General features: G+C 34.0%; 1 protein-coding gene across 8 annotated transcripts in view; it reads right to left on the bottom strand.

Moving 5' to 3' along the window:
* The window catches only part of DOP1A (DOP1 leucine zipper like protein A), a 107,586-nt gene that overhangs the window by 11,419 nt on the left and 83,388 nt on the right, over window positions 1-12,779 (bottom strand). For all 8 annotated transcript variants that reach the window (XR_012468479.1, XM_074237392.1, XM_074237395.1 and 5 more), the window contains 9 exons: window positions 12,064-12,175; window positions 11,801-11,983; window positions 9,727-9,852; window positions 7,385-7,519; window positions 2,986-3,041; window positions 1,820-1,924; window positions 1,128-1,194; window positions 409-553; window positions 161-240 (listed from right to left, as the gene is read on the bottom strand). Coding sequence is in view for 7 of the 8 variants with exons in the window: in XM_074237392.1 (XP_074093493.1) it covers window positions 161-240; window positions 409-553; window positions 1,128-1,194; window positions 1,820-1,924; window positions 2,986-3,041; window positions 7,385-7,519; window positions 9,727-9,852; window positions 11,801-11,983; window positions 12,064-12,175 (1,009 nt within the window). In the remaining variant the exon portion in view is untranslated. The remainder of the gene's footprint in view (window positions 1-160; window positions 241-408; window positions 554-1,127; window positions 1,195-1,819; window positions 1,925-2,985; window positions 3,042-7,384; window positions 7,520-9,726; window positions 9,853-11,800; window positions 11,984-12,063; window positions 12,176-12,779) is intronic.

The following is a 12,779-nucleotide window of genomic DNA, read 5'->3' as shown; positions in this document are numbered from 1 at the left end:
TATTTAAAAAGCTAAATAAAAAAAATAATTGAAAAACCTATTTAATTACTGAAAAAAATGCAAAATGGTTTTAAAAAGTAAGATACACAGTAATAGGAGCCCTATTATCATTAGCACTAACAGATAGCACCTTAAAAATCATACACTACAAAATAATTACCTCAGAAAGTAATGTCAGGGCATGAACACTATACACAGAAGGAGTTATATTTGATGTTTCCATAGCAGGTGACAACATATCTAAATAAAACAAAAGGCAGTAATAATAATATATTCACTCAAAACCAAAGTCACAAGAATGACCAACAGAAGCAAATCTATCATAGTTCTTAGACTATCTATTGAATTATCTTCAAAAATTAGATCAATATGATTCCAAAATAAAAGTAAACTGTTTTAGTGTAGTACCTTCCACATCAGATTCCAGATTGGTGCCATCCACCATAATTTTGGGGGAAGCTTTAACCTCCAAATTTCGACGTAACCATGTAGTCTGCTCCAAAGAAGAGCCAGCAATTGCACCAATTGCATCTACTATTTTATGAGTAACATCCTAAAGAAATAAATGAAACAGAAATAAACTTGGAAAAAAGACAATAAAGCTCTTGCTACATGCAATTATACAAGTTTTTTGTATAATTTATAATGTAAAAAATTGGTTTAATTACAGCCCACAGCATCATATATTTATAGTATGTAAGCATTTGTTTTTTAATAGCATTTTGGGGGGCTTTTTTTGCAAGGCAATGGGGTTAAGTGACTTGCCCAAGGTCACACAGCTAGGTAATTATTAAGTGTCTGAGGCCACATTTGAACTCAGGTCCTCCAGACTCCAAGCCTGGTGCATGATCCACTGCGCCACCTAGCTGCCCTGTTTTATATATATCTAAGAAATAAAAGGTGACTTTGACATGAGCCCAGTCATGGGCCCAGTGTCACAGATTGATAGCTGAGAAAAACTAAGGGCTGAAGAAATTAAATGATTTGTCTAAGGTATTAAATAGGTATAAGGAACACATCTCCTAACTACATTCAGGCTTCTTTCTCCTTTATTTTTCATTTAACTGCATTTTTACTGGTTTTTTTTTTTTTTAATTAAGAAAGTTCATTCAGACATAATGCTTTACCTGAAGGTCTCTTTGGTCTTTTTTATTTTCCAAATTAGGGTTTTTCATAATGAACTCATTCAGAACTCTAAAAACATGCCAACAGAAAAAGAATATATTACTTTAAAGAAAAAGAGATTAAAATTGAATTTTGCAGATGCTTTTGAACTGACACAAAGAGAAGTAAGCAAAACCAAGAAAATATATACAACAATATAAATAAAAAGAAAAAACCTTAAACAGAAAACTGTAATAACCAACAAGCCTGGTCTCAAAGAAGATAAGAAAAACTATCTCAGTTTATTTCTTTTCAGAGACAGGACTGTGAAAGCATTCCGTCAAAATGTCTGTTGTGTTTCTTCAATTCTATAATGTATTTAATCAGGTATGACCTTTTTTCCTCTTTTGTTTTTCAGTTCTTTGTTACAAGGAATAGCTGGGGGGGGGGGCAGGAGATGGGGATGAAGATTTTTCAGAGCAAGGCTAGCCTTTCTTCATTGTTCTTGTTCAACAAGGAAAAAAAGGTCAGCTGCTCCTCCAGAAGAAACCAATTTCCTTAATTTAACCTCTAATTACTGCAACTCTTCCCCAATTCCCATAAAATATTACATGACAAGGAAAAGGAAATATATAGCAAACCCCAAACCTAGCATTCAGCATTAAGAGTGTAAGTATCACTTTTAAGAGAAAATAATTTTAGTAAAACTGCTTACCCAAGTATGAGAAACTGTCCTGGAGCTGGGAGACTCAGCTGTATGGAATCTTTCAGAAGAATCAGCAATGATGTCCAGCTATCAACTAAACTGGGTACTGGAATCCTATAAAACAAGTATAGTTTATAAATCCAGTCATGACTTAGTCTTATTCCTATTATTTATGTGACAAACTTGTTCACTTCTTCTGAAAAATCCCCTGATTTTTTTCTAGACAAGGATCCAATTCAAAACTCTTAAAGACTATACATACTATATTATCATAAAAAAGGAAATTGAAATACCTAATCTGAAAATTTCCATGAGTTTTAAAATGTCTTGCTATAGAACTCAGAATGATAAATTCTACTAATCATTTGAACTCCCAAAGTAAACCCAAATTATACACCTCAACTTAGTCACTGAAATCAAATTCACCTATTTCCTACCCTAGTCTGTCCATTTCCCTCTTATATTAGCTTCTTCACCTATGAGTCTCCACATCAGCATAGGGAAGGTTGACTGTCTATCCAGAACACCCTTCTCTCACCTGCAAAGAAATTAAGATTATCTTTGTTTAAGCTTTACCTTAAACCTACCTTCTTATTACATATAAGTTCAGAGCTTAAATATTTGTCTTTAGTCTATGTTGCCATCTATTAAAATATACCACATAACTTTATGGTTTACTCAGTTAGTATGCTAATTTATAAGAAATTGTAAAAAAAATAACAAGGGATAGTTAAGAAAGCTTGTTGTAGTGGAGTAGTGGATCTTGGGAGTATTTCATAAGCAAGTCTAAGTTATAAGTTTTTTCTCATCATCAGTAAAAATTACGATAAACTAAAAGCTGGAATTATGACAAACTAAATCAGTTAAAAGAAAATGAATTAAAACATTTCTTCCCAGTATGCTGTCTACTAAGTCCAAAAATTATATCAATGTTAGTAATACTTCAAAAGTGATTCAGGTCTTTCATTTTTACTAAAATTCCAGCTTTCCTTAAGTTCTCACTCTTATATAACCTAATCCAATGTCTCTCTGTATAACTGGACTTGATTATGGAAGTTGAGTAGTGGCATAAGCAAGAGAGGATACATTAAGACTTAATAAAAAAGGATTATAACTCCTCTTATCTTATTTTTTTTTTCTGAACAGGTAAAGTAGTAAGAAAAAACTTGTCTTACCTTTGAATGTAAGCAAAAAAAAATTGGAGCATGCAGACTTCCAAAGAAAGATGTTTCTGAAAACAAAAATCTGTTTTATTCTAAAGAAAGACATTACCTTTGTTTTTTCATTAACTTAACACATATTACACCATCTTCAGTTTTAAGAAAGATAATCAGTGAACTATTTTTCCTCATTTGTTTTATTTTATTTAAATGTTTTATTATATTCCCTTTTTGATTTCTGGTTTATAGTACTGAGTGCAGGCTACATATAGGAAGATAGACATGATATAAATGGTGAAAGGAGTTTTCATTCCAAAAGAACTCACATTTCTTTAGCGCTCGCTCTAGGTCGTGAAAGAAGACCAGTGCCAAGCAGCTTGATGGACTAGAAAGAATGTATGATTTAATGTCAATTGGTTTTAATCCTGGACCTACCACCTCACCTTCTCTGAGCAATCACTTAAACTTCTCTGACTCTATAAAATGAGGAAGTTAGGCTGGATAATTTCTAAGGTCTTTTCTAGCTCTACATCTTTGAACCCTGAGAAGTAGGCAATTAACATAATTTTTCTCCCCAATGAGTAAACTGAGATCCAGAGTCAGCCTGTCCATTAATAAAGCTTTAGAGGGTGGCTAGGTGGTGCAGTAGATAGAGCACTGGCCCTGGAATCAGGAGTACCTGAATTCAAATCTGGCCTCAGACACTTAATTACCAAGCTATGTGGCCTTGGGCAATTCACTTAATCCCAATGCCTTGCAAAAAAATAAAAATAAATAAAAACCTAAAAAAAATAAAGCTTTAGTCAGGCCTCAGTTCCTAAAATAATAACGAGATCATGAATGAAAACCATTCAGGAAAAAAAAAAGGATGAGAATATTTGAAGAGCTTACTGTGTCTGAGGCACTTTACTAAACATTTTTCAATTATTAACTTATTTGATCCTCTCAACAACCCTGAGAGGCACGTGCTATTATTATCTCCATTTTATAGAATGAGGAAACTGAAGCACAGAGGGGTGAAGTGACTTGCTCAGGGTCATACAGTTTTAATAAGTTAATAAATGAATTAATATGTTAATGAGTTAATAAGTGACCATCTATGTCATGTCCATCTTCCTATATAGATAAGCCAGCATTTAGCACTATAAAATTTAATAAGTTAATAAATTCAAATAATAATTTGAACTCAAATCTCTTGACTCCTGGTATGGGGTTGTATTGCACTTAGCTGCCCTGTTTAACAAAGCAAAAACACTTAAAATGAAAAGAAAAAAATTGTGTAACAATTGTATGGTCAAGCATTTCCCTCAATGACTTAATAGAAACACATGTATCAGTCTTTTGGAATCCTGATGGAATATTCTAACAATTCTTCCAGCCTTCAGAGTTGTATGTTTTTACAGTATTGTTATTACTGTATAAACTGTTTCTTGTTCTGACCATTTCATTTTTCAGCCTACAAAAATCTTCAAAATTTTTCATTTTTACACTACTGAAATTATAAAATGGACTGTTCTTCTGGTTTGATTTATATGACTTTGAATCAGTACATAAATTTTTCCATATCTTTTCAAAATTATGTCATCTTTTCTTACTGCACAATCCTCACATTCATGTATCACAGCTTATTCAGACATTTCTCAAATAATGAACAAATCTTTAATTCTGGGTTTTTTATTTTTTGCCACCATTAAAAAAAAAGAGTTGCTATATTTTTTTACAAAAAGATCCTTTTTTCTTTAATTTTTTTGGGGGGATGCAAGAGGTATATTAGGTCAACGGGCATATACTATTTAGTAACTTTTGTGTATAATTCCAAATTGTTTTCCAGAATGGTTATACTAATTCATAGGTTCACCAACAGTGCACCCAATGTATCTCCTTTCTAAGATTCTTTCCAATATTTATAATTTCCCTTCTTTGTCATCTCTGGCACTCTGATACATGTGAGGTAGAATCTTAGAACTGCTTTAATTTGTATTTTTCTAATTAGACATGATTTAGACCATTTTTTCATATGGCTATAGATAGCCTGGGTTTCATCCTTTGAGAACTGGTTATTACTAGTTGAGAAATTGGTTGCAAAATTTTTTTCTCCAGCTGTTTCTGTTTTAATAATAGCTTAATGAGATTTTTTTTTATGAAAACACCTCTACATTTTGTTACCAAAATTATCTATTTCATCTTCTATAATCCTTTATTCTTTGATCATGAATTTTTCTCCAATCTACAGATCCAACAGATAACTTTTATCATGTGTCTTTAAGTTGTTTATGATGCTATCTTTTATAACTAGATCATATATTCATTTAGAACTTATCTTGCTATAAAGTATAAGGTGTTGATCTAAACTGATTTTCTCCCTTAATGGTCTGTCTTTCTGCAGTTCTTATCAAGTCCATATAATTTATGGTGGGGTCTTTGTGTTTATATAATACTAGGGTAATAGACATATTTGCTTAAGTAACTGGAATATAAATCTCTCACTTTTTTTTTTTAGGTTTTTGCAAGGCAAATGGGGTCAAGTGGCTTGCCCAAGGCCACACAGCTGGGTAATTATTAAGTGTCTGAGACCAGATTTGAACCCAGGTACTCCTGACTCCAAGGCCGGTGTTTTATCCACTATGCCACCTAGCTGCCCCAATCTTTCACTTTTTTAACCAATATGAAACATTTTATAAATTACTGCTTTTTATTTGTGTTTTTTAGATTTGGCACTGTTAAGTCATATTTATTTTCATTATTTTTCTAGAGGTTCTTGACCTTTTCCTCCTTCATATGATTTGTACTATTATATTTTCTAGTTCCATGATATGGTCCTTTGCTAGTTTAAGGAGTGTGGCATTGAATAAGTAAACTGATTTTGGTATTACTGTCAATTTCTTTTGAGGATAGCTAGGTGGCAGAGTGACAGAGCACTGGACCTGATGTTTGGAAGACTGATCTTTCTAAATTAAAATATGGTCTCAGATACATACTAGCTGTGTGACCCTGGAAAAGTCACTTAACCCTGTTTGCTTCAGTTTCCTCATCTGTAAACTGGGAATAATCAGAACACCTACTTCCCAGGGTTGTTTTGAGTATCACATGAGATAATGATAGCACAGTACTTGGTACACAGCACTATATAAATGATAGCTAGTTATTCTAGCCTTTTTTGTTTTCTTGGAGGGTAGATGAACAGAACCAGAAGAACACTGTACACCCTAACAGCAACATGGAATTGAAGATCAATCTTTTTTTTAAGGATTTGTTTTTTTTTTTTGCAAGGTAAATGGTGTTAAGTGGCTTGCCCAAGGCCACACAGCTAGGTAATTATTAAGTGTCTGAGGGCAGATTTGAACTTAGGTACTCCTGACTCCAGGGCCGGTGCTCTATCCACTGTGCCACCTAGCTGCCCTGATGATCAATCTTGATGAACCTTCTCATTTCATCAGTGCAACAATCAGGGACAATTTTAGGGTATTTGCAATGAGAATACTATCTGTATCCAAAGGAGAAATTGTGGAGTTTGAACAAAGACCAAAAACTATTAGCTTTAATTTAAAAAAAAAAAAACACAAAAACACCAAAACATTAACATGGGTAATTTTGCTATCCCTTATATTTTATTTTTTCCTTAAGGATATGATTTCTCTCACATTCAATTTTAATTAATGTATAGCATGAAAATAATGTAAAGACTATCAGACTTCCTTCTGTGGAGGGTAAGGGGAGGGAAATGAGATGGGGGAAAAATTGTAAAATTCAAAAGAAAATTTAAAAAAGCTAAAAAAAAAAAATCTCCCATATTTTAGCATCAGGCCAGATAATATTAGGTAAGGGACAGCAAGAGCTCAAAGAAGTTGTGGACTGAGTGATTGGAAGAACAGTGGGACCTTGACCAAAATAAAGAAGTTCAGAAGGAGGGTAGGTTTGGAGTGGGGTGTATTTCATGTAATGAGATTTCTGATTCAAACTACTCATCCCATATAACTTAGTCCATGTTTATCAAAATAAAAGGGGAAAGGCAGGGTTTTTAAAGACAGTTAGTACCCTAGCCTCCAAGGAGCATCTGCTGCAGCAACAAATTAATCTGGAGAGGGGTAGAGAGACAGATTTTTCCCAGGGGCAACTGGATAACAACTGTTCCATGGAAGCCTAGGGGAGCTATTAAGTTATAAATGCTGAAGAGGGCAATACCCTCAGTTCAGAGAGGGGGTAATAAGGAGTTTTTGCAGCAAACTTAATGATGAGAGAGTTAGAGAGCATTACGAGATAAGCCCTAGGATTAGTTATCATGGAGAGGGAAGGAGGCTTCCCACTCTTAAATTGATCCCATTAGACCTTGGGGTTAGCTAGGGTCTATTTTGGAGATCAGTGTTTTACAGTACTTATGAAAGAGCAGGGAAAACACCAAAATCTCTTTTCATACCTTGTCTTTAACAATGGCTGGTGGTTGCTTCAAAACTTCCTTTACTGTTTGAATAACAGTTTCAGTTCTCATGACACTAATTGAGCGAACCAGTTCAACCAGCAAAAGTTGTTCTTCACTGGCTGCAGGAATGACCTGAAAAACAACAACATGACATATTATCACTAACAGAAATGACAAAATTATTACTAGATTAAGATATGTTGAGAACAGGGACCCTCCCCCAAGACCATTCCAACCTCCTCAATTCATGTACTTGTCATGGCATCACCTTCCTGATGTCACAGTCTTCCTAAATATTATTACATAGTACAGGGGTGCTTAATGTATATTGAGGGAATCACTCCTGCCTTACCAAGTGCCAGCTAGGCTAATCTAGTCCCTTATTCGCTTCTTCAACCTCTCCAAATCCATTTAAAAGTCCCAATTTGTGGATCACTTCACACTTGTACAACTATAACAAACTCTCAAATGGCTTCCCTACTTCCAATTTCTCCCAGTTAGAAAACTCTTCCACTTCAATTTTTCTCCTACTACATTTATATGCGTACATTTTGCAACTTTCTAGCAAACCATAAGCAAGAACAATTTCATTTTCTTTGTATTTTTGTCTTTCCAGTGCTTAGGAAGGTCCCTGATATAAACAGATGTTTAATGTTTGTTGATATAAATTGAATACTGTCCAATCTAAGTTCTAAGAATGTCCTCAGCAAATGTCGAAAGATACCATCATGAACAGAAAAATTTATTATGAGTTTGTTTTTTTAAAATAAAAGTCAGCATAGATTAACTATATCAAGTCAAGTAGAAAACTAAATTATGTGCCTGGACATATGATTTTAAATAGTTTAGTATTCCCATTTAATCAATGTATGTGCTGTAGTCAAAAGGACTGGGCTAAACAAGACAAATTCTCAAGATACTTCAATAAAAAAGGGAAAAAAAAGAAGCAGGGGTTCCAGGAAAAAATAATGGAAGCCTGTGTTTTCCATATACTACCCAATTCAGAACACTGCTTAAACTCAAAAGCAAAACAGTTTCCATAATAATGCAAAAGTCAGTTATACTTGATATATTGCTTAGTAAAATAAATCTATGCTTCAATATTCCTATTTTCTTCTTTAACACTCAGTTACTCCAGAATCTTAACAAATTTGAAGATTTTTAGACTTTAGTATGTAGTTGTACCCTAAACTTGGTATCTTTTTTAGTATAAAAATGGTAGAAAAAGCAATAGTAGAAGAAGTAGGTACTATGATAGGAACAATTTACATCTCAGGTGATCAGTAAAAAAAAATGACAGTGGAACTCTATAATATGTGAGAAGCATAATGTTAATGCAGAATGTCAGTCAGAATGACACTATTTTCAGGATTTATCAACATTCCTCACAAAGATTAAGTGTATTTAGACATTAGATATGCTGTGAGGAGCAAACATGCTGACTTTTCAGAAACATAGAGCTAAATTAGTCTAAGCCATAGGCCTCAGTTTCTATTTCTCAAGAATCAGGTGAACGTAAGAACCCAGATCTCCGGCTAGAAAAATTATGTCACCATAACCATATAAGGTGTAAACAAAGACAGACTCTTCTTGGAAAGCTTAGGTACACCCCCCTTCTCTTCGGATCATCAAGTCTGACCAATTGTTGTAAGGGTAAGCAGAAAAGAGGAGGCGAAATGGGTTATGGTTTTTTTTTTAACTCTGCTTCAGCTTCTGTAATTTGACTTTTCCTGCTCTCTCTCTCTCTCTCTCTCTCTCTCTCTCTCTCAGAGAGTTAGGAATTGCCCCACTTCTTGCAAGAACTGAAAGAAATTTTAACTCTTTGCTGATACTTTGAGAGGACTCCTCAGTAGTCATTTTGGGTTAAGGTCTCAATACCCCACACATAATGCTAAGCTTTTCCTCTAAAACCAAAACTGTTCCTTTCATTTTGCTCCTTCTGTTTTAAAAACATGTTTTATGATACCACTATCACTTCCCAATAACCTTACCTCTTTTGAAACTCTAAGCAAAATAGTCACAGCAATCACATCTATCAAGTGTGCAACACTTTCCACCTGTAGTCTACAACCTCTCAAATGAGAAAAGTGGCTTTTTCTTGTCCTAAGTGAAGTCCAAATTTTAAATGTGAAACTATTTTAACAGAAACTAAGCTGAAAAATCATTATTTCAAAAATATGTAACAAATAACATGAGGTAGTCACAGAAACTAGTAGAAAGCTAAGAGTGAGAGTGCATGTGCACACATGCACACACGCACGCGCGTGTGTGTGTGTATGTGTGTGTATTTAATCCAAATGAATGAACTAATTCAAGCCAAAAATGAATCAGTTGTCCACCTTTGTCCTGGAAGTGGTTTTGTTCTGTCTTCTTTCATTCCATACAAATGCAATGGCAGCCATGAAATGCACTCCATGATTCATTGAGATTGGGCCCAATAGTTCAAGAATCTGCTGTCTCAAATTCTGAAATAGTTCAAACAAATGACAAGTAAAATTTCATTATCAAATGAGGTAATATAATTCAAACAATTTTATGTATACCAAAGATACAGAACTCCAGTAAAAAATAAATCAACCAAGAACCAAAATAATATTGCATGCAATGAGATACTCCGAGGCTAAGAGAAAAATATCTATCAAAATCTTTCAAAAAAGATTTGAGTATTTTACATTTTTATTTATTTTTTGATTTCTAAATTTCTTCATTCATTTGACTCTCTGAGGTCTTAACTCCGTATGAAACATTTTATTATGACAACATAATGTATTTTGGTGGAGTAATCTGAATTGTCATACAGATTTCAGATCTGACATTTTATGTTTTTTCCTTATTATTTATTTTGAGTTTTATAATTTTTCCCCCATTTTCCTCCCCTCCCCACCCCGGAAGGCAGTCTCTGTTAGTCTGTACATTGTTTCCATGGTATACATTGATCTCAGTTGAATGTGATGAGAGAAAAATCATATCCTTAAAGTATAAGACAGCAGAACTACATAATAAGATAATAGCTCCCCCACCCCCCCAAATTAAAAGTAATAGTCTTTGGTCTTTGTTCAAACTCCACAATTCTTTCTCTGGATACAGACGATATTCTCCATAGCAGATAGCCCAAAATTGTCCCTGATTGTTGCACTAATGGAATGAGTAAGTTCATCAAGGTTGAACATCACCCTCATGTTGCTGTTAGGGTGTACAACGTTTTTCTGGCTCTGCTCATCTCACTCAGCATCAGTTCATGCAAATCCTTCCATTATATACCAGAGTTTGTTAAGCCATTCCCCAACTGAAGGACATTCACTTAATTTCCAATTCTTTGCCACCACAAATAGAGCTGCTATGAATATTTTTGTACAGGTGATTTTTTTTACCCCTTTTCATAATCTCTTCAGGGTATAGATCCAGTAGTTGTATTGCTGGATCAAAGGGTATGCACATTTTTGTTGCCCTTTGGGTGTAATTTCAAACTGCTTTCCAGAATGGTTGGATGAGTTCACAGTTTCACCAATAATGTATTAGTGTCCCAGATTTCCCACATCCCTTCCAACATTGATCATTGTTCTTTCTTGGCCAGTCTGAGAGGTGTAAGGTGGTTTCTCAAAGATACTTTAATTTGCATTTCTCTAGTAAGTAATGATTTGGAGCAATTTTTCACATGACTATGGATTGCTTTGATTTCCTCATCTGTAAATTACCTTTGTATATCCTTTGACGATTTGTCAATTGAGGAATGGCTTTTTTTTTGAAAATTTGACTCAGTTCTCTATTTATTTTAGAAATGAGCCCTTTGTCAGAAATAGTAGTTGTAAATATTGTTTCCCAATTCATTACATTTCTTTTTATCTGTGCAAAAGCTTTTTAATTTAATGTAATCAAGATTATCTAGTTTTGTTTTTTATCTAGTTTTTTTTTTTAATGATGTTCTCCATCTCTTCCTTGGTTATAAACTGCTTCCCTTTCCATAGATCCGACAAGTAAACTACTTGATCTTCAAGTTTTTCATACACCTTTTTTAAGGTTTTTGGGTTTTTTTGCAAGGCAATGGGGTTAAGTGGTTTGCCCAATGCCACACAGCTAGGTAATTATAAAGTTTCTGAGGCTAGATTTGAACTCAGGTACTCCTGACTCCAGGGCTGGTGCTCTATCCACTAAGCAACCTAGGAGCCCCGAAAGTACTTTTCAATTAGTGGAATTTTTGAAAACTGTAATTTACTCAGTGCTTCTCAAAACTGATTTAGAGATTATTAAATGACTCTTTAGGAAGAAAAATCCAAGACTTACTCTTTTCCTTCTCATATCTAGAATTCCATGTACCTTTCCACTTCCTCTACTTATTACATAAGAGGGTTTGCTTAGGAATTAGGATGAAAGAGAAAAATTAAGAAATGACAATTTATGCATGAGTTTCCTAACCTTTGTGGACCCAAGATTAATTGTAGTAACAGATGCAGCTGCAGCAATAGTTGTCTTTTCTGAAGAATCAGCCTGATGCAGGATGCTCCAAAGCAGTGTCACAGAAGACATGATCATGTGAAGGATGGAGAGAATTCCACTTCGGGCCTCAAATAGGTGCTTCTGGTCAACATTTACCAAGAGCTATGAGAAAGAAAGAAAGATGAACAGTTGGCTAAACTTGATACAAGAAAGATCAATGATACCTGTTGAATACACCTTACCTGATGATACTGTGTAGATGGATCCAACAAACAATAGTGAATGATTGTTGTAATGCCTTCTAAAAGTGTAAGAATCATATCTGGTGGAATAACTGATGCCATCCAAAGAGGCCTAAAATACAATTTGTTCATTTAATTAAAGAGATCTATTAAAGTGATAAATTAGTGAAATACACATACATACACATGTATTATGTAGTCAATTACATAAAATTATTTTCCAGCAATTAGTCAGTTTCAGAGAAGAAATTCAATGCTCTGGTCAGGTTTCCACTACATTTTCTAGAGTTAGCTGGAGGAAGCAGTTCCATTTTTACAGACATCAGAGTAGCTTGAGTATCAAATTAATGCCCAAGATATTGAGAACATAACTCAAAAGCATAATCAAATCCTTGATAAGCCTATAAAAGGCAAGAAAATAAAACCGAATATCTTCTGACTTTAATGTATTTAAAAAATGGAACATCATTCAAACAAAGTGACTGGCTACTATGAGAAAAGTTCTGATAGAATTGCTCTATCTGATATATGTTAGTGGGGGAGGGGAGGGTGACACAAACCTAAATCTTTGGAAGAAGAAATTTATGGATACAACTGAAAATAAGTACATGAAATCACTGTATTAAAAATAATAAAAGGATTTAAAAAATATTTCTTCCAAATTAAAATCATAATTGTTTTTTATCAACACTATTCTCATTTGATTTCACTGTTAT

Source organism: Macrotis lagotis, chromosome 5 (assembly GCF_037893015.1).
Source record: "Macrotis lagotis isolate mMagLag1 chromosome 5, bilby.v1.9.chrom.fasta, whole genome shotgun sequence".
NCBI classification, from domain to species: Eukaryota; Metazoa; Chordata; class Mammalia; order Peramelemorphia; family Peramelidae; genus Macrotis; species Macrotis lagotis.
Note: the sequence above shows the minus strand (reverse complement) of the source record. Positions and strands in the feature narration are given on the sequence as shown.